The sequence below is a fragment of the Phalaenopsis equestris genome, unplaced genomic scaffold (assembly GCF_001263595.1).
Source record: "Phalaenopsis equestris unplaced genomic scaffold, ASM126359v1 Scaffold000002, whole genome shotgun sequence".
Lineage (NCBI taxonomy): Eukaryota > Viridiplantae > Streptophyta > Magnoliopsida > Asparagales > Orchidaceae > Phalaenopsis > Phalaenopsis equestris.
In genome coordinates, this window is record NW_018164444.1 from 38,049,914 (window position 1) to 38,070,066 (window position 20,153).

At 35.1% G+C, this 20,153-nt stretch overlaps 2 protein-coding genes across 2 annotated transcripts in view; one reads left to right on the top strand and one right to left on the bottom strand.

The window, feature by feature from the left end:
- Positions 1–200: 200 nt before the first annotated feature.
- LOC110023247 (catalase isozyme 1) lies at positions 201–5,740 on the bottom strand. Its single transcript, XM_020722563.1, has 8 exons — positions 5,635–5,740; positions 5,310–5,406; positions 2,898–3,175; positions 1,311–2,087; positions 1,139–1,228; positions 904–971; positions 727–820; positions 201–503 (listed from the first exon to the last, which is right to left on the bottom strand). Exons 1-8 carry the CDS (start codon positions 5,647–5,649, stop codon positions 444–446), a joined length of 1,479 nt encoding a protein of 492 aa, XP_020578222.1. The 5' UTR covers positions 5,650–5,740; the 3' UTR covers positions 201–443.
- An 11,111-nt stretch (positions 5,741–16,851) lies between these two features.
- Positions 16,852–20,153, top strand: part of LOC110022613 — a 28,064-nt gene continuing 24,762 nt past the window's right edge. Inside the window, exons 1-3 of the mRNA XM_020721658.1 lie at positions 16,852–17,100; positions 17,176–17,251; positions 17,648–17,740. Of these exons, the coding sequence (XP_020577317.1) occupies positions 17,017–17,100; positions 17,176–17,251; positions 17,648–17,740 (253 nt within the window). The 5' untranslated portion in view covers positions 16,852–17,016. The remainder of the gene's footprint in view (positions 17,101–17,175; positions 17,252–17,647; positions 17,741–20,153) is intronic.

Here is a 20,153-nt window from a genome sequence, read left to right on the forward strand (position 1 = left end):
TTTTAAGTATAAATATCAAAATTCAGGTGGTAGATATGTAAATACATAAGAATTGTGTGGTATGTACGTAAATTTTTTAACAAAAGCATTTATACCAGATGCAATCTGACGCGCTGATGAGGCTTTCAAGCAGAGAAGCATAGTTCATCGACAGCTTCAAATCAAGCAAAGCACGGTAAGAAATTGCCAACTCTCAAAGAAACAGCATAAAACTGAATTACATTCTCATACGTAAAATAACAGTTCACAACACAAAAAGCGAGACATGCAGACATGTTGATTATTACATTATGCTGCTTAACAGTTAACAGAACAAAAAGTAGCAAAGAGAATGTTCTCTAAATAGTGATACATTTCTGTTCATCCTTAAACCCCACCATATGCTTCTCGGCCATATAATAACGTACCTTGAAATTAACCTGCTACTTACCACATGCAACACTTTACATGCTCGGCTTTACGTTGAGACGAGTCGCCAATTTTTGGCCCAGAGATCTATCGGACTGCACAAGAGCAACAAGCCGGTGAAGTCGGTTTGTAGATAAAAAGTTCACAAAATAATAAGATAGAATGAGAGACTAGAAATAAAAAACCGGTTGAGGATCACGAGTTAATTACGAACTAGACAAAATATGAAGGATCCGAAATTGAGCTAAAAGACAGGATTGGCTCCACGTCAAATTATTCTCGCCTTCTAAAGAAAGAAAGCAAAAGTAAAGTTCTAACCTGGGACCAATATGAGAGCCAAATGCTGCGGATTTCATGGGTAACTCGAGGGTCAGAAAGTGCATCAACCCAACGGCGAACGAAACGCTCTTGCCTGGAAAAGCAGCGAGCAGCTTAGATATAGAAAATATGAAGCATTTGATAGACACTTAATCTTTTGGATTCGGAAGCACGAACCTGTCAGCATCCCAGGTCCTGTATCTCTCTCCAGGCTGCTTGAAGTTGTTCTCCTTTTCAATGATAATCTACAGCGACAGAAAAGGAAAACAAACATAATCAAAAGGCAAACAAATTATTTCCATCTGAAACTGCAGCATAGACATAGCTAGCAATTACAGCATGGAGCAAACAAAGGCTATGCAATAACATTATTGGATAGCATAGTTACATCCATTTTTATAATGATGCTCACCTTCTCACGTCTTCCCTGCAGAAGGTTCGGCGGTATCGGGAAACTCTCAGCATGACGAGAAGAATCATACCTTGATGGGAAATAATTAACCTGAAAATTACAAATATTTAATCTATAAACTACAATACAACATGGGAGAAAATAAGATGTTTATAACTTGTGGCAAAAATACCTCCTCATCCCTGTGCAGGAAATTCATGAAACCATCATGATGATTGTTGTGATGAGCACACTTTGGTGCATTTGCAGGGAGCATAAGATAATTAGGTCCCAGTCGGTGTCTTTGGGTATCAGCATACGAGAAAATTCTAGTTTGCAAAAGCTTGTCATCAGAGTAATGAATTCCAGGCACAATAATTGCTGGACAGAAGGCAAGTTGCTCATTCTCAGCAAAAAAATTGTCGATGTTCTTGTTCAGGACTAAGCGCCCCACAGGCTGAAGAGGCAGGATGTCTTCAGGCCATATTTTGGTGACATCGAGCGGATCAAAATCAAACTGACCCTCATGATCGAGATCAATAGTCTGAATGTAGAGTTTCCATTCTGGAAAATTGCCAGATGAGATGGCATCGTACAGATCCTTGGTTGCATGGCTATGATTTTTCCCTCCAACAATCACAGCTTCATCATCTAATAAAGACTTCACGCCACATGTTGGTTTCCAGTGAAATTTGACATAATGCGGCTTCCCGTCTTTGCTGATGAGAGTGTAGGTGTTGACACCGAAGCCATCCATGTGTCTATAGTCCTGTGGAATACCGATATCATCAAACAGGAACGTGAACATGTGCAAACTCTCAGGGTGGTGTGAGAAGAAGTCGAGGATTCTCCAGTTCTCCTGGATGTGGGACTTTGGGTTTGGTTTGAGAGCATGAACCATATCCGGAAACTTCATTCCATCTCGAACGAAGAAGACGGGAAAGTTATTTCCCACAAGATCAAAATTACCCTGCCAAATTAAAGCACAAGTTCAAATTCAGTGGCAAAAAAGCAAAGAGGCAATTACATATATATAAAAAATCCAAATCTTTCATATCACATCAAAAATATCATTAATCTAACTTTCAAAAAGTGAAATAAATCTTTTCATGCAAACGTAACATGGCATGCAAGTAAAAATTAAAGTTTAGGAGGTAGATATGTAAATACATAGGAATAGAATGGTATGCATGTAAATTTTCTAAAACAAAATGTTTAGCAGCAGATAAGGCTGCGAACATATATGTATTTACGTTGTGCTTTTGCTTATAATTTTATGTCACCAACTTGTGTTAGTGAAACAGAAGGATCAATAGATCACTTCTGATGAATTGAAAAATAAAAGCAACATGATAAAATTCAAACAACGTAAAAACATTGCAACTCTGTCAAGTCATAGATAATTAGTAACAGCTGAACATTGTTTCCGATCATTCCTATCAAAAGATGGTGTAGAAAACTTCATTGGAACCTATTTAACCCAACAACAAAAATCATAAGTCACATCAATGTAGGTGTGCTGAAATCAAGAATCATTGTTCTCTGTTTATTATCAGAGTACTACGGGAGTATTTAACTCAGGTTTTCATATATATTCTTGCTCCGCTTTAATTTTATAAAGACTTCGTTTTCAAATGATTAAACATGTTAACCCTAAAGCAGTACAAAGGCTTGCTTTATGCACAAAAACTAACCGGCCCAACAAAATAAATCCACAACAGAGAGGTAAGAATGTTAAGGCAGTTTGAAAGAAAGAAAAGAAAAGAAAAGGACAGTCAACCTCTCTTGTATAAAACTTGACAGCAAAACCTCGTGGATCTCTTAGGGTTTCAGGACTCCCCCTTTCATGAATAACAGTTGAAAAGCGAACAATAACAGGAGTCTGTACCCCCGGTGCCCGAAGGAAGTCAGCACAAGTAAGGTGAGAAATATCATGTGTTACTTCAAAGAAACCCTTAGCACTAGCTCCCCTCGCATGAACAACACGCTCAGGAATGCGCTCCCTATCAAACTGAGCAAGCTTTTCAATAAGATGGTAATCCTCAAGAAGAATTGGACCTGTGAAAGAAGTAAAGCACATATAGCAAAAATCAATATAGAACTTAGATTAATCATTTTATAAACTTTTTCTAACATCCAAAATTGAACATCTTAAGAGTGAAAACCTACGAAATTATGATGTTGTATGTAACAATGAATGCATTAACAGACACTTCCCCTATAGCCTATGTTTTATACATTCACGGGAATAAATATGATATCCAAGTATCACAAAATAAATAGTTAAAGCTAACATTACTAATTTTACAAAACCATTAGCTAAGAGAAAATACCTTATTGGACATCAAAAGACATGTTAATGAAATTCTTAGAATAAAAGAATTAGCAATGAAATTCAAAATGTTACATCCATAAAAACAAGGAAAATCTTCCAACCATTTCAAAACATACGGATATGTAAGCAACAAGGCCCCACAAGAATGAAAGTATCCTCTAAACTACATAAACAATGCAACTATCAGTATCCTAGTACAGCATAGAAACTGCCAATGCTATCAAAATCAACAGGCACGGTTAACGGACTTGTGGTTGTCACAAAGTGAAGCGCTAAAAAGATATAGCATCAATATACAGTATTCAATAATTAGTAAAACTTTTAAATAATACTAATTGTAATCATCACACTAAATTATGATGGGGAAAAACAAACTTCTAAGCAGTCCGACTTAAATAGTGTTTCTGAATATATTGTGATATTCAAATAACTTAAATTAGCAAACTATTTAAGTTTATGGCAAGCAAACGCTATGTATAGTATTCCTTGGCTGCTGCCCATCCATCACATCATCACTACTTACATACTATCCCATCACTAATATATCTTCAAGCTTAACCTCTTCACCATCAAGACTTCTAAGTAAATTAAACTCTTGCACTCATTGATCTAAGTTGTTTCCCAATAAGCATCGTTGCCTCTTAATCTTGTGATGCTCATTCGACTTCACCTCATGCTAAAATGTGATCCTAAAACACTAAATTATGTTACTTACCTATATATCAAACCGAAAGATTTTTCTAATGTGGAGCAAGCAAAAGAAAGATCCACAATAGTAAAAACAAATGTCATAAAATTAGTATAGAAGTCTTCAACTACAAGTGCCAATGCAAAGCAAACAAGGGCATTATCTGACGCAAAAGGAAGATCTCACCAAGTAAGAGCATATAAGTGACATGTATTCTGAATAATATCGCCCTCTCTCCATTTCCATAATATTCTTCACTTACGCTTGTAGGAGCAAGGGAAAAAAAAACCAAAGCTGCAAATAGGGCTTGCAGACATGTTCAAGGAAGATTAACCCTTCGATTAAGAAAAAATAATAGTCTCAGGAGTCCCAGCCAGGAAATTAAAAAATAAATAACCAACCGGAGTCCGACAAATAAAAATGCCGATAGATTTGACTGATAAGAGATCAATTACATTCTGTAGTTTAACTCATAGCAATAGTTCAGTAAGATAATAAAAAAAGACAAACAGTGGATAAGCAAGTAACTTTAAATAATCAGGTTTTTTTTCTCCACTCGTAAAACACATCAGTTCACGGAAAAAATATTTCATCTGGACATCGGCACACAATCGGCCGCCACATCCCCGGCCGATGACATGTACGGCGACCTGGCAGTCCTCCAGTTCACGACCACAAAATAAAGATATAAGGAATTCATCACATATAAGCCAAAACATGAAAGAATAATGCGATAAGACTTCAATTCTTCTACAAAAAAAAATGTGCATGAATTCTTTACACATCAATTTAGGGTTGCTGTACAATTCGCAACGACCAAAAAAAATGAATCAACCTTATTCCCAAAATTAGAACAATTTCATCTTTTTTTGCATGAACTAAAAAATATAGTTACTTTCACAATTAAAATGGATGAAAACAATGTATCCGCTATTCCGATCTGGCAATGGAAAATCAAAGACCTTCGGCCCCACAACAAAGTCTTCACAAAAGGGCACCAATAACGATCATAAACCCTCAAACACCAACATTAACCGGCCCCACGATACAGAGATCTCAAACAGGCAACAAAAACCAATTCTAAACTCAGAAAGCGACAAAAGGAATTTCAATAAACTAGTTCACTCAATCAATTATAAATTTCAAATCACAAATACATAATAAATTACCTCTAGACCCCACGGTGAACGATGAGTTGTTATTCCAAACAGGCGCACCGGAGTTCGTCGTCCAGAACCGCGAGTTGTACGCGCTCGAAGGCCGATGCTGCAGCACAATCAAAACACCGCTAAAAACACTATCCAAAAATCAAAATCCAACTCACACCACGATGAAGACGAAATCAATCAATTAACCAAACAAACAAAACGCAGAAGAAACCTCCGATCGCATCAACACGTAAAAGAACACCATTACATGGTGTCAAAATTGAGATCATGATCAAACAATATTCGATAAGGAAAAAAAAAACCCTTACAGCTAAAGCAGCACTACCTTGTACGGATCCATGGCGTCAGACTGGGAAGCAGATAAAGAAGACGAAAACCTCGGCGCTGCCGCTCGCGGGTAGTTCTCCGGCCGATAGTTCGTATTTATAGACGGAGAAGAAGGAAGGAAAGCTGCTCCGATCGGCACTGACGTGGGGCCCACTGGATTAGAGATACGTGTGAGCTTTTGAGTGAGCGTGTGGAGAGCTCAACCACACGCCGAAAACTAGTTCCATCTGATAGGCCGTCATCGGGAACTTGAAGATGGATAAGCGTGGACGCACCGCTTGTTTTACATTTTAAAATGCCGATGATAGAATCGCTGGGGATTTATATTACGACGAAACAATTCCCGAAAAAATATTACGTCGTCGATAAGGTGAAACTTAGGGATACCAAATATATATTAAATTTGAGTTGGTTTCGGAGCATATACGGATTGGCATGAATTATTTTTTATTTATAAAAAAATATATATACTACTAAATAAAAGTAAATATAACAAGTGATGAGTCGATTTTGAATTGGATCCGATCCAAATAACTCAATTTGTCATCTTGTTTTGATTTCAAGCTAGATCGAGTAGATTTCGAGCTGAAAGGATTCAGATAAGTCAAATTTGAGCTATCTCATTTTCATTGAAAGTTGGATCAAGCTGGATGTAGTTTCAATCTGAACAGGCTCGAAATCGAACATGAAGAGCTGCGAGCGGATTTCAATCTGAACTCAATCCATGCAGTTCAATTTTGAGTTTGTATCATAAATTCTAAAATTATTAAAGCACTTGCATGAATTATTGGCTAACTTTAATAAATTATGCCCAAATGAACAAGTAAACCCTTATTCTTCTGATGAGGATAGTAGGGATTAATTTTTTTAGTGTTTTCTGAATAACTCTAATGATCTGTCATGTGATCATCATCCTAAAATCATTGCCGTCTGATTTATACCATCAACTTTTTCATTTCTTACCATTATTTAATCGATATGTCTTATTTTTTATCATCAATTTATTCTAGTTTTACTATCATCATCTTATCATCAACACTCAATTGACATGTTGAAAAACCATCAACAACCATCTTATTTTCATATTTCTATTGTTTTCACTGTTAACATAGAATATTGAGTTATTATTTATACTTTTAAATCTTATTTTGTCCAATTGAGTAGAAAGACTGACCATTATAATTTTTATTATTCGTTAGACAATTTAATTTGAGTTATGCCACATACTTTCTTTTTTTTTTATATTTTTCTCCTAAAATCTTTGGCCTCCTGAATATTTTGTTCATTTTATTTACATATGCATGAATTCTTCTAGATAACTATCACGTAATATTATTTTTTAATGACATAAATTTATAGCGCATAACAATTGTCATCTCTAAGAAATAATATCTCAATATTATGGTAACAGTAGTTAATGATTGTCAAGAAAAATATCATTAATAAGGAACTTTGAGATCTAACACACATCAATATGGGAATCAAACTCTGAATCAGTGATATTATAATAAGGTAAAAAATATGCTCTAAGATTTAATTTTAAAGGATTGTGTATATTGGATGAAGAAAAATCATGCTCAAATCCATGAACTTTTAAAAGATATTGGCAATGAAGATTAATATTACAATATTATGAAAATCACCTGTTATAAAATTAATGATATGGGCTAATCAATTTAAGGAAGTTCGTGTAATGCCCAAAATTAGACATGTATATGTGTGTTTGTCTCACATGGCTTGTGTTAATATCATTGACCAACATGAGAAAATGGTAGAACGTTGTAAACTTTTGATCATATTTGACATTGAAATGATAATATTTACTTATGTATCAGCAAAAATCAAATTTTGAACAATCGATTTTAAATCAATCACATTCATTTTTTGAATGTTCATAATTAATAAAAGGTGTAATAGCTATTCTTTTTTATTTCTTTTAAGAGAGAATAACCAAGGAAAAACTTGGAAACATAATAAGAATAAGGGGGATTTATATAGATACATGTCAAAACATCCCTTTTTAATGTATTTAATATCTAAAGTTATTATTTATTCCTCTTAATGCCAAAAAAATCTTAACACCCCAAAAATATCACCCAATAATCTCCATATATCTTCTCGTTCTCTTTATATCTATCTCTTAACTTTGTTGCTATTGGGGCTTGAAAACGTGGCAAGTAAGTTAAGGCACAAAGTGAATAATTTTAAGCTGTAGAGTTCAAGCGCCCACTCTATCAAAAATTAAAAAAAATTAAAAAAAAACTCATCCATGTCGTCTCTCATGATGCTCAATCATAAGAAGGTTTGTGGAGTAATATCAAACAAAAAAAATTTTTTGAAAGCAAATACGAAAAATAAAATCTACGAGTACTTCACCTTTCAAATATAACTTCGATTCTCATGTCGATCTTCGGTCAGAAAATTTTATGTGAGCCCATATATAATAATTATACTTTACTTATTATATCAATTTTCTTAAGCCTATTAAAATTATGATTGAATAAAGATTATTTATCTGACACGTGTGACATCTTAATATTTGTATGGAATTAATATTGTATAGAGACAATGTATTAATTTTATTATAATGATGGGCTAAAATAAAAGATATGCACCTAAGTATAAATAGAGACATTGTCTCCAGCCTACGTGATTGGTTCTTAGTTTATTTACACCCCAGTCTAAGAAGATCCACTAGGAAGAGAAGAATAGCAATTTCAAAAGAATTTGTCGCATATCTTCACGAGCATGTGCTTGAGATTGTATGAAAAAGTGATCTAATCTCTTTTAAACAAGTTAAATAAAATACTCGATAGAAGCCCTTAAAGATAAGATAAAATCAATGAAATCTAATGATGTTTAATATATCATCAATTTGTCTAAATATATAAAATCAATTGTTTGTACGCAAATTTTAAAATTAAAATGGGATTTAAAAGGCAATATTGAAAAAATATAAAATGCATCTTATCGTTAAGAGTTTCACACAAAATGAAGGTAATGAATATAAAGAGATCTTCTCTCAAAATTCTCTGAAATCATCTTTTAGAATCAATATGATACTGGTAGCAAATTTTGGTTTAGAGTTATATCAAATGAATGTAAAAACTACATTTCTTAATGGTGACATTGAAGAAATAATATATATGATGCAACAAAAAAATGTTTATGATTTAAAACATGCATCACATCAATGATGTAAAATATTTGATCAAGTGATTACTTCTTCCTATGATTCTGAATTGCACTCCAGACATTAGTGTCAATATCATTAAAAACGGGCCCCAGCTTTCTCATTTGTTGTATGCAAATGATATTCTTTTACGTATTGAAACTTCCTCTAAAGTCATTGATCCCTCCAAAATGCTATGAAACACGGGATACCATACATATGATCATGAATTAAGTATTGATTGCACGAGAAACATTACTAATTATCAAATTAGTCAAAATTCTATTTTACTAATCATAATTCAAGTTCAAAATAACAAAAGTTTTAAATGTGTCTAAATCCTAACTTTATAAAATTAAATATGATCAGGTCATGATCTCTTATATGAAAATCATGCCTATTTGAATTTGATCATGTAAATAGTCAACATTCTCTCGATGAATCTTCCTAACTTAATATTAATAATAAAGACAACTTATTTATTACTCAATTTATTTACATATAAAGAGTTTGAGTCTCATATTATAGTTAAGTTTAGTTTAATTCTACAAAGTCTCACATGAATCCTCATTCTCCTGTGTGATTATGATCCCCTAATGACAACATTCATATTTCACTAAATAATTAAGTGTCAACTTGTTATTTTAGTCTATGGCCTATAGTCCTAGAGCACAAGAGTTTTTCAAGTTGTCCATTTGAAAAGTTAACACGGTAACATACAATTAAATACCAAATAGCCTTAAAAAAGTTTCACCGGCTAAATACGAATTATCACATTACCAAATCAAAGAAACATAAATCTCTTAGTTTCTAAACATGTTGAAGTAAAACCAAACAAATTTCATTAAAATTCCAAATGAAAGTGTACACAAATAAAGGATATTCAAACTCGTAAAAAATCTTATTTTGCTCTACCGCGATTATTCATTTTACAATGTTACTCCACTTGGATTCATTTTTCCCACACTTATAATAAAGACATCACAATTCATACACACTTTAAACACTCACACAAACACTCTATTTTGTCTCTAATTGAAACCTTTAATATTACATATCTCACACTTAAACTCTCGAATTTACATTTAAAGTGACTCTGTTGCTAAAGTTAGCCAAATTCGACAACACTAGCGACCGTCACATCTCATCGCTTCAACAACCACTATTGACTATGGGATGTACAAAGACTTCTAAACTCCATCTTTCTCCTCCTTCCACCATGCTCCTACTTGAAAAATTTGACAAAAGCCTGACACACAAAGACCGCTGAGCTTCCTTGTTTCTTCTCCTTCTGTGCTGCTCCTACTCAAAACAATTGGAGAAGGTAGTGATGGGATCATAACGTACAGAGACATCCAAACTCCCAACTTTCTCCTCCTTCCACCTTGCTCCCACTCGAAGCAATTGACAAATGCAACGGCGAGATTGTGGCATACAAACATCTTGAACTCCCATCTTTCTCCTCATTCCGCCCCACTCCTACTTGCAACAATCGATAAAGGTAACGAAAGGATCATGATGTACAAGACCTCCAAACTCCCATCTTTCTCCTCCTTCCGTCGCACTCCTGCCTGAGATAATTGACAAAAATCTGAATATAAATGACAAGCAGGCATGAGAAGGTGACAAACATGGGGAACACCTATTGTGAAAAACGATGATGAAAAATGAAAAGAAATTGGGACGAAAAAAATTACACCAGAAAAGGCGACACAAGATTTACGTGATTCGGCAAATTTCTTACGTCAACGAAATTGCAGAGAATTTTATTACTTCGAGAAGATTACACCATCGAGCGCCTTGACATTTACAAAAAAACTCTAACTTTTCTCTCTCTCTCTCCTCCTCTCTTTATCTCTCTCTCTCTCTCCTTTTTCTCTTCTAAAAGAGCTACAACCAAGGGAAGAAGAATTCCATAAGCCACCTAGCAGAGGAAGGAGATTGGATTGGAGTGATTCACCTAAGCTTTGCGTTTTCCAAATTATAACCAAGCTAGTAAGCCCAATTAAGGCAACCATAATTATTATTTAGCAATTGTGCAGGCGTGATTCCAATACAGGCGGTGCGGGAACGCGGAGAGGAGGAGAAATGCAGAGCTTCACGCGGTTACGCAGTTACGCGGTTCAACGGAGAAAGAAATAAGAGGGAGATCTAACGTGCAACAGGGGTTAAGGAAAATTATTAAACTTAATTTTCAGTTTAATAACATGCCTAAGCCGCAGTGGACATGGCTCCACTTTCTCAACAATTCTCCTACTCGGAGACTGTGACACTGACTGTACCACCCATTGGCTGCATCGCCCCTTCTTCTTCAAACGTGATATCATCCACCTCTGCAACTCAAAGCTCATGTCTTCACGCTAGAAGACCAAGTGAATTCGAGTACAACTTCAATTTCTCAAAGGTAACCCCCTTAGTCAACATATCAGCAGAGTTCTTGCTTCCACAATTTTTTTTAAGTAGTAGTTGTTTGTCATCTAACAATGATCGAATGAAGTGATACCTGATCTTGATGTGCTTGGTCCTAGATTGAAAAGCTGGATTTCATGGCAAGGAATATGACACTCTAATTATCACTGTGGAGAGTGTCTTTCTGAGCTTTCTTACCCAATTCTTCCAGAAAGCTCTGCAACCATATCATCTCCTTTGCAGCCTCTGGCACTGCAACATACTCAACTTCTGTAGCGGACAGAGAAGCTGTCTTCTGTAGATTTGAATCTTATGACACTATAGTGCCACCAAGAGTATAAACACAACCTGTAGTACTCTTCCTACTGTCAATGTCTCCAGCTAAATCTGCATCAACATAGCCTCGTACCTCTAGGCTGTTTCATGAGAAACACAAGCAAGTTTATGAAGAGTCTCTTAAGTACCTCAGGATCCACTTCACGGCTTCCCAATATTCCTTCCCTAAATTACTAATGTATTTATTCACAACTTCCATTGTATGAGAAATATCCGGTCTGGTGCATACCATAATATACATAAGTGAACCAATAGATGAAGCGTAAAAAACCCTACTCACGTAGTCTTGTTCCTCCTCTGGCTTGGGTGACTAATTTTTGTTCAGTCTAAAGTGACTGCCCAAAGGTGTGTCAACTGGTTTGGCTTTATTTATAATTAACCTGCTAAGCACTTTTTTCACATATTCAGCCTGTGAAAGCCTCAACGTGCCTCTGACTTAGTCTCTAACAATCCTCCTGTCAAGGATTTGCTTCGCCGCTCCCAAATTCTTCATTGCAAAGTGCTCTGACATCTGCTTCTTTAGATTATCGATCTCATCAATGCTGACCCCTGCAATAAGCATATCCTCCATATACAACAACATGATGATATAGGAATTGTCAAAGTACCTGACATAACAACGATGATCTGCCTAGCATCTGTTGTACCCTGCATTCAGCATGAATTTATCAAACTTCTTGTACCATTGTCTGGGAGCTTATTTTAGACCATACAAACTCCTCTTCAGTTTGCAAATTGAATCTTCCTTTCTTGGTACCACGAACCCTTTAGGTTGACGCATGTTGATGTTTTCTTCAATGTCTCCATGAAGAAAGGTTGTCTTCACATCTAATTGCACCAAAAATAAATATTCGGTAGCAACCATAGCCAGTACCATTCTAATGGTTGTGAGCTTCACCATATGAGAAAAGATCTCAGAATAGTCAATGCCCTACTTCTATTGAAAACTCTTTACAACAAGTCTGGCTTTGTACCTTTTACTATCATCAAACTCAGTCTTCACCAGGTACACCCACTTGTTGTGCAATACCTTCTTCCCTAGTAGAAGTTCTGTCAGCTCCAATGTCTGATTTTCTAGCAGCGAATCCATCTCCTCCTTCATGGCCAGCTCCAACTTGCTAGAATTTTCATCTGCTAAGGTTCCTTCATAGCTCGGTGGTTCCAAACTGTGTGTCAGCAAGATGTAGTTTGAACTTGTTGAGTAATACTGTGGCGAACGCCTACTCCTGACTGACCTACGAACGGCGACTGGAGTAGTGAATGACTCTAAACCTGACTGCAGAATAATAGGAATGGGTGCCTTGGACCCATTCTCCTCGTCGTTCTCATCTTTGCATTGTACTGTGACCTCTGGTAGATCGTCAAATCTCACGAACTCTGATTCCTAAGGAGCTGATAAAAAAATTGTATTAGTCGTGTCTTTGTACATCGTCTTCTCATTAAAGATCTCTGATAACCTTCCGATCCTGGTCATCCCAGAAACGATAGCTGAATGCTTCGTCTTCATAGCCAATGAAATAAAATTTCTTTGACTTAGCCTCAAGCTTATTACGTACATCAGGATTGATTAAAACATAAGAAAGACAACCAAAAGTCTTAAGATGAGAAAATTTGACCTCTTTCCAACTCTAGACCTCCTCAGGTAATTTACAGTCTAATGGGACGAATGGTCCTCTGTCGATCAAGTAAACTGCAGTGCTGACATCATCTGCCCAGAAAGTTGGTGGTAGTCCGACGTGCAATCTAATGCTCCTGAAACGCTCATTGATGGTCCTGTTCATACGTTCTATAACTCCATTTTGTTGTGGTGTTCTAGAGATGGTATTCTCCATTCTGATACCCTGAGGTGCACAATACTCCTTAAACCCACCATAAATGTACTCATAACCATTTTCAGACCTCAAATATTTCAGTTTTAGCTCTGTTTCTGTCTCAATCATGACCTTCCAAGTTTTAAAAACAATAAATACATCATATTTATGCTTAAAAAATTAAACCCATATTTTTTCTGTTGTGATCATCTATGAATGTGACGTAATATCAAGAGCCTCCAAGAGATACCACTGGGGAAGACCCCCACATATCAGTGTGTAGAAGTTCTAGTTTTCCTGCCTTTGACACCTTTTGGCATCTTTCCACCTTTCAGGAAATTGACCTTCTTCTGCTTCTCCATAATGCAACTTTCACACATGCCGAGGTCAACTGACTTCAGTTCTGGTAGCTTGCCTCTGGACTGAAGCTCTTTCATTCATCTTTGACTCATGTGTCAAAGTTTGTAATGTCACATGTCTGTTTTGTTCTCTGCAACTGTGATATCAACACTGTTAATTAAACCAGTAGTCATATATAACGTACCAATTTTCTTACCTCGAGCTAGTACCAGTGCTTCTTTGGTAACCTTCCAGGTGTTATCAGAGAACACTACTAAATGACCACCCTCTTCAAGCTGCCCAACATATATGAGGTTCTTTTTCAGTTCAGGAATGTGTCTAACCTTTTGCAGGATCTATTTGCTTTTGTTAGGAGGTGAAATTTCAACATCTCACATCCCTATCACGTTCAAAGCAGCTCCATCAGGCAGGTACACCTTCCTAAAGTCACCTACAACATAGTTTTGCATCAACTATCGGTGGGAAGATGTGTAAAAAGAAGCCCCCGAGTCCAGTATTCAATCGCCAACAAAGCTATGAATTGTAAGCAATAGTGCATGCTGCACTTCTTTAGTTACCACATTAGCACCGTCGTTCTCTGTTTTCTTAGGATTTTTGCAGTTCTTCTTTATGTTGCTAGTTTTTCCACAATTCTAGCAGGTTGCTTGCTGACCCGGCTTTGACTTGCTCTTGCCTCTGTGCCTTAATTTTGATCATCCTCTGTTTAAGTTTCTGTCATGCGATCTCTCTTTAAAATCAACATTCAGTGCTGAATTCAAACATGAGGCCTCGCTAGAATCCTTCATGCGCACCTCTTCAGCTAAAATCAAGTCACGAATATCATCATATTTTAACTTAGTTTTACCTGCAAAGTTGCTAACTGTTATTCTCATAGCTTCTCAGTTATTCGACAATGAAACCAACAATATCAGCGCACGTATCTCATCGTCAAAATCAATTTTAACAAACGAAAATTGATTTGTGATGGTATCAAAATCATTTATATGTTAAACGACAGACACATGTTCCGTCATCTTTAAGTTAAATAACTTTTTCATCAGATGCACATTGTTATTCGCCGATGGTTTTTCATACATATCTGATAAAACCGCCATGAGATCTGCATTTGTCCTCTCCTTGATGACGTTGTGGACAATAGATATCGACAGAGTTAGTCAAATAAACCCCAAAACTTGTGGATCCAGCAGATTTCATTCAGCCTCTTCCATATTCTCTGGTCGTTTTCCCAGTAACGGAAGATGAAATTTCTTCCCATAAAGATAGTCATCTATCTGCATCCTCCTGTAACCAAAATCCGTGTCGTTGAACTTCTCGATCCCTGAAACATTCACTTCGTCTCCGACAATCGTTCTTCCTTAGATCCAAATCGAGGCTCTGATACCAATTGTTGTGAAAAAAAACGATAAATGAAAAAGAATTTAGGAAGAGAAAAATTACATCAGAAAAGACGACACAAGATTTACGTGGTTCGACAATTGCCTACGTCAGCGGAGTTGTAGAGGATTTTCTTACTTCGAGGAAATTACACCGTTGAGCGCCTCGACGTTTACAGAAAAACACTAACTTTTTTTTTTCTCTCTCTCCTTTTTCTCTACTAAAGAAGTTACAACCAAGGGAAAAAGAATTCCGTAAGCCACCCATAAGCCAACTAGCAGAGGAAGGAGATTGGATTAATTGGAGTGATTCACCTGGGCTTTGAGTTTTCCAATTTATAACCAAGCTAGTAAGCCCACTTAAGGCAACCATAATACTAATTTAGCAATTTTGCAGGAGGGATTCCAATACAGGCGACGCGGGAGTGCGGAGAGGAAGAGAAACGTGAAGCTTCACGCCGTTACGCGGTTCAGTGGAGAAGGAAATAAGTGGGAGATCGGGCGTGCAACAAAGATTAAGGAAAGTTATTAAACTTAATTTTCGGTTTAATAACTTGCCTAAGCCGCAGTGGACATGGCTCCACTTTCTCAACAAAACCAACAAACATAGAAGAAGAGTGGGTTAAGAGAGGGCTTGGCTTGTGGTATTTATTGGAATTCAGTTGCAAAAATTATAAATTCTATAGCTTAGAAGTGAGACATGTTTTGAGTGCTATGTATGTAAATAATAAAAAAAAGAAAACTAGTTTAATAATATTTATTTTAGCTATTTGATTGAAAATTTTTTTTTTTTACATGACAAACTAATTAGATGTTAATTTAAAATTTATTCAATTGTCTATTTATTTGAATTTATAAAATCATTTCTTAATAATTCTAGAACAAGTCAAATACTCATTTGAATTTTTAACTTATTTACTGAATTTATATGAATATCAAGTATAAATTTAAATTTAAATTTTATATAAAAAATTATGTACTTGTTGAATTCTATATTATCTTTTTGTGGAACACGTTACGAGAGTTAGAGCCAAGAGAAGAAGGGAGAGAGACAGAGCCAAGGAATGTAGGAGAATCTATAAATGTCAGAATCTCCCAGAGTGAAGACCCCAAAAGGTTTATTCATTAATGTAATGACCTCTTATTTATAGCGATTCAGGTATACAAGTACATCTAAGGAAAGCAATTTCCATAACCATCTGAATGATTGAACTCAAATTACATGATAATAAAAATAAAGATTACATATGGTCGATCTTCCAAAACCTTGAAATCGACCAGCTGTGTGGTCGATTACATCTTCTTCTTTGGATTGGCTCGTTTGATCAGGGTGTGAGAACTTTTGCTAGCGGTCTTTTGATCGGTAACTTCATCGATCAAAAAATTCCACTGAAAAGATTCCATCGATCGACTAAGCAATAAAGCCAGTTGACTATTTATTGCTGAATTATTTGTTCTGTTGTCCGACACTTGTCTGATTTTCTCAAAATTCATGCTAACATATTTATAGCATACAATATTCATATGAATATTTAAATTTTATATATTCAATATATATATATATATATATATATATATATATATAAATTAAGAATAAAAAATAAAAGAAAATTAAGAATGCACGTTAGAATATTTATTAGATGCAAATTGATGAGATTAGAGAAATATTTAAGTTAATATTAAAATAAATCTCACATATCACCTCAATATCAATCTAATATGATACCTAATATTTCCTCCCACATCGACTCGACCGGGCCTCGCAGGAGCCCTAGTTACAAGTTAGTAATAAGAGCACCATGCTACCCTGCCGAACCACTCCACCTTTTTTGTAGGCAGTTTTTTTTCTACTGCTCGCTTGGAAAATCCGCAGCAACGACGAAGAAAATGATACCCCTAGTCCTCAACACATTTTAAAAATGGCGATCTACCCTAGAATCAACGGAATTCGCTCGGTTTCTTATCTTTTAAACCGCCTGAAAACCCTAATTTCTAACCAACAGGTTGTGATTCTGGTACCTTCTATTTTTTCAATCTAGGCTTTTCATGAAACAGTTCCTGCTTTGTTCTACTTTCAGAGGTGGAAACATACTTCCGAGACGGTGATGGAGATCAACCAAGTCGAAGCTATGGTTATGACTCCTTCGGATAAAGGTGCTTCTAACCTTCGTTCCCTTTAATGCTCTCTTTTTCAACCTGCATAGTAATTTTCTTTAGCGATCGGAATAGGGATCTCCCAGTGACTTTTATCACTTCACGTTCGCGCTTTTATTATGTCAAACCATAGTTATTTTGATGAGAAAGGTAGACGATGAAAAAATTGGTTGGAAGAACATTACTTTGAACTGGTAAGAACATTACTTTGAAATGAACTTCTGTAACTGATATGCCGTAATAAACTATCCTATATTAAGTTAGGTTTTATCAATGTCTTCTTCATCTACTCAGTTAACTATTACGGTATATTTTTGGTACTACTGAAGATTTGCTTTCTTTACCACCGAAGCCATCACACGATATCTAATAACCAATGCTAATTATATTCTTCAGCTTGGAAGACCGTTGACTCAAGGACTTTTGGGATTAAAAAGGAATCAATACTACCTTCTATAACGGTGGTTCTAAAAACTCTTCAAACAAATGGTGCATTTCTCCTTCTCATTTTTTAACACTATTAAGCTTGAGGTCACTCGTTCCTGTTCCTGCAAAGAGCTTTCTTTTGATATTATACTTTTTAAGTTTTTGGGATATTTTTTGCAGTAATTATGATGCTTTCGTTTTAGTTACATAAAATTTTTGTAGTCTGAAACCTACAATAATGTTTATATTTTCCTTGTCTTCAAGCTCAGCATAATCATCAGCATTTTTATCATCCTTGCAGTAATGTCAATGGCAGCATCATCAACAGCATTATTCCCTTTATGATTGATTGTTTCCATCAGTGTCATCATAAGTGTTGTCCCAGTTATAATTAAAATGTGATGTTCAAATGTTGTCAAATTATATGTAGCATGCTTTATACTTCAACTACTTGTAGTTATATGCAGGTCATAATCATTAGCATTGATTTGGCCACTAATAATATATCATAGCTTTAAATTATATCACAATTAAAGAAATAATATCCAAACAATGTATTTCTACAGTTTTTATCTTTATTAAGAGCTGTATTCAACCAATGCTATCAATCTATGTGTGTTGAACCACTTTAAAATAGTAGATATACCAAATAGCCTACATGCTAAGGCTTCTATAGATGAAAGAAAAAGTTAAACAAGAATAAGAATGAAAATGTTTTTTTCTTTTAAGATGCCTCTCTGTATACACAAGAAATTGCAAATACATGGCCAAACTGTTTGTAATTGTATAGTTACATTATCATATTGTTGATTGTTATTGTAGAAAATTATCAATTTAGGAAAGTACTATAATTTTATTGAGTGGTGCATGTTTATATGGTTTTACCTTAAAACATTGTATTTGGTCTTCAATTTTTATGATAAAGTGGTTTTCTATTGAATAAACTAGAACAACAAAGCAAAAAAAGAACTTTTACCTTCGACCTATTATCTAAGTGAGGTTAGTCCTAACCCTAGTCTCTTCCCACCCTCTCTCCTCCACCAAGACTTATATCACACCCCAACGATTGGCCTCCCATGTGCTTGATTCATGCTCTCTCCCTCTTACCTAACTTATTCCTACTCAATCCATGCCCACAATCCCACATGCTTATAATGTACATAGCTTGATTCTTGCTTGCTGCTGATGTTGCTTACTATCAATCCCACTTCCATAGTTATGTTTTGCTTCAAATTGTCACTTTGTTGTTGCCACCCTACCGACACATGCTGTTGGCCACCCATTGTCCTGGGATACAACCTCTTTCTGCATTACTGAGTACTTATTCTTAGTAATTTTAGTCGGCTCTTAGGATTCTTTGGTTCTTCCTCTCACTCGGTGCATAACCTTTCAACCTTGTCTTGATGACTCCAATCCTCTTCCATCATCGATGTTAAAATCAAATTCAAAGATATAAATAAATTTTTATGATTGTAACTCTAATCAATTTCTATTTCAAGTTTCATCACCTTAATGATTCCTCTTTTAGATATTTCATTATTTCTGAGAAAGGTTTTGTTCAGTTGCTTCAATAATCACAAATAATTTTTTCAACCTCTCAAGCTATCTCTTCCCTTGAATTTGGTGCATCTTTTTTTTATTAAGTATTGGGTGTTAGATTCATGTCCTTCCTTCCATGTGATTGGTTATTGTCAACTATCCACTCTTCACTTATTTTCTCAAATTCTGTCATTATTGCCGATGGTTACCTTGCTTCTATTTTTTGTTTGGTATTGTACTTTCTTTCAAATTTCTATCTTTTTAGTTGTTACATTGTTCTTTGAATTTTTTGCCAATTTTATACAATACCAAACTTATATTTGTTCCATTACTTTTATTCCTTGTATTATATTTTTTGAAGTCTCAACTTGAGGAAAATAATTGGTAGAAGTGTTAAAGCTAGCAAAATCTAATACTTAATGGTTATAGTCTATTACAACAATGTCTTTTCCACGAACACTTTTCAGTTGGGTCACGCCCCCAATGGACTTTAAGATTTCTTCATATTTTCTCATCTTTTTTCAAGTTTGATACACACGAGCTAGTTAAACAATTTGTATCTTTTTCTTTTACCAGTAGTTATTGTAATCTTTCTTTTGAGTTAATCTACTTAAATATTTAGGATCTTTATTCTAGCTTTAAAATTTTATAATATTGTCACTTTCATTGATGATTGTTTGAGGATCACTTAGTTCTACTTTTTCAATCTGTATCATAAGTTCTTAGTGTATTTTAAATATTTTGTTTAGAAATAAGTTTGTTTTTATATTTTAATAAAAAATTATGCATTGATGCTGATGTGGAGTTTATGCAATCTCAACTTTGTATTTCTTGTTTTGACAATGATATTGTATATTAGATATCTTGCCCTTAAATATTTCAAGGAGATGACATTAATATTTCACATAAATGTTCATCATCATTCTTGGGGGAAGAT

Excerpts from the sequence above, each read along its gene's own strand:
- LOC110023247 (XM_020722563.1), bottom strand. Across the intron at positions 821-903 it reads AGGACCTGGGATGCTGACAG|GCAAGAGCGTTTCGTTCGCC; the intron begins GTTCGTGCTTCC and ends CTGCTTTTCCAG. Across the intron at positions 504-726 it reads GGCTCTCATATTGGTCCCAG|TCCGATAGATCTCTGGGCCA; the intron begins GTTAGAACTTTA and ends GCTCTTGTGCAG.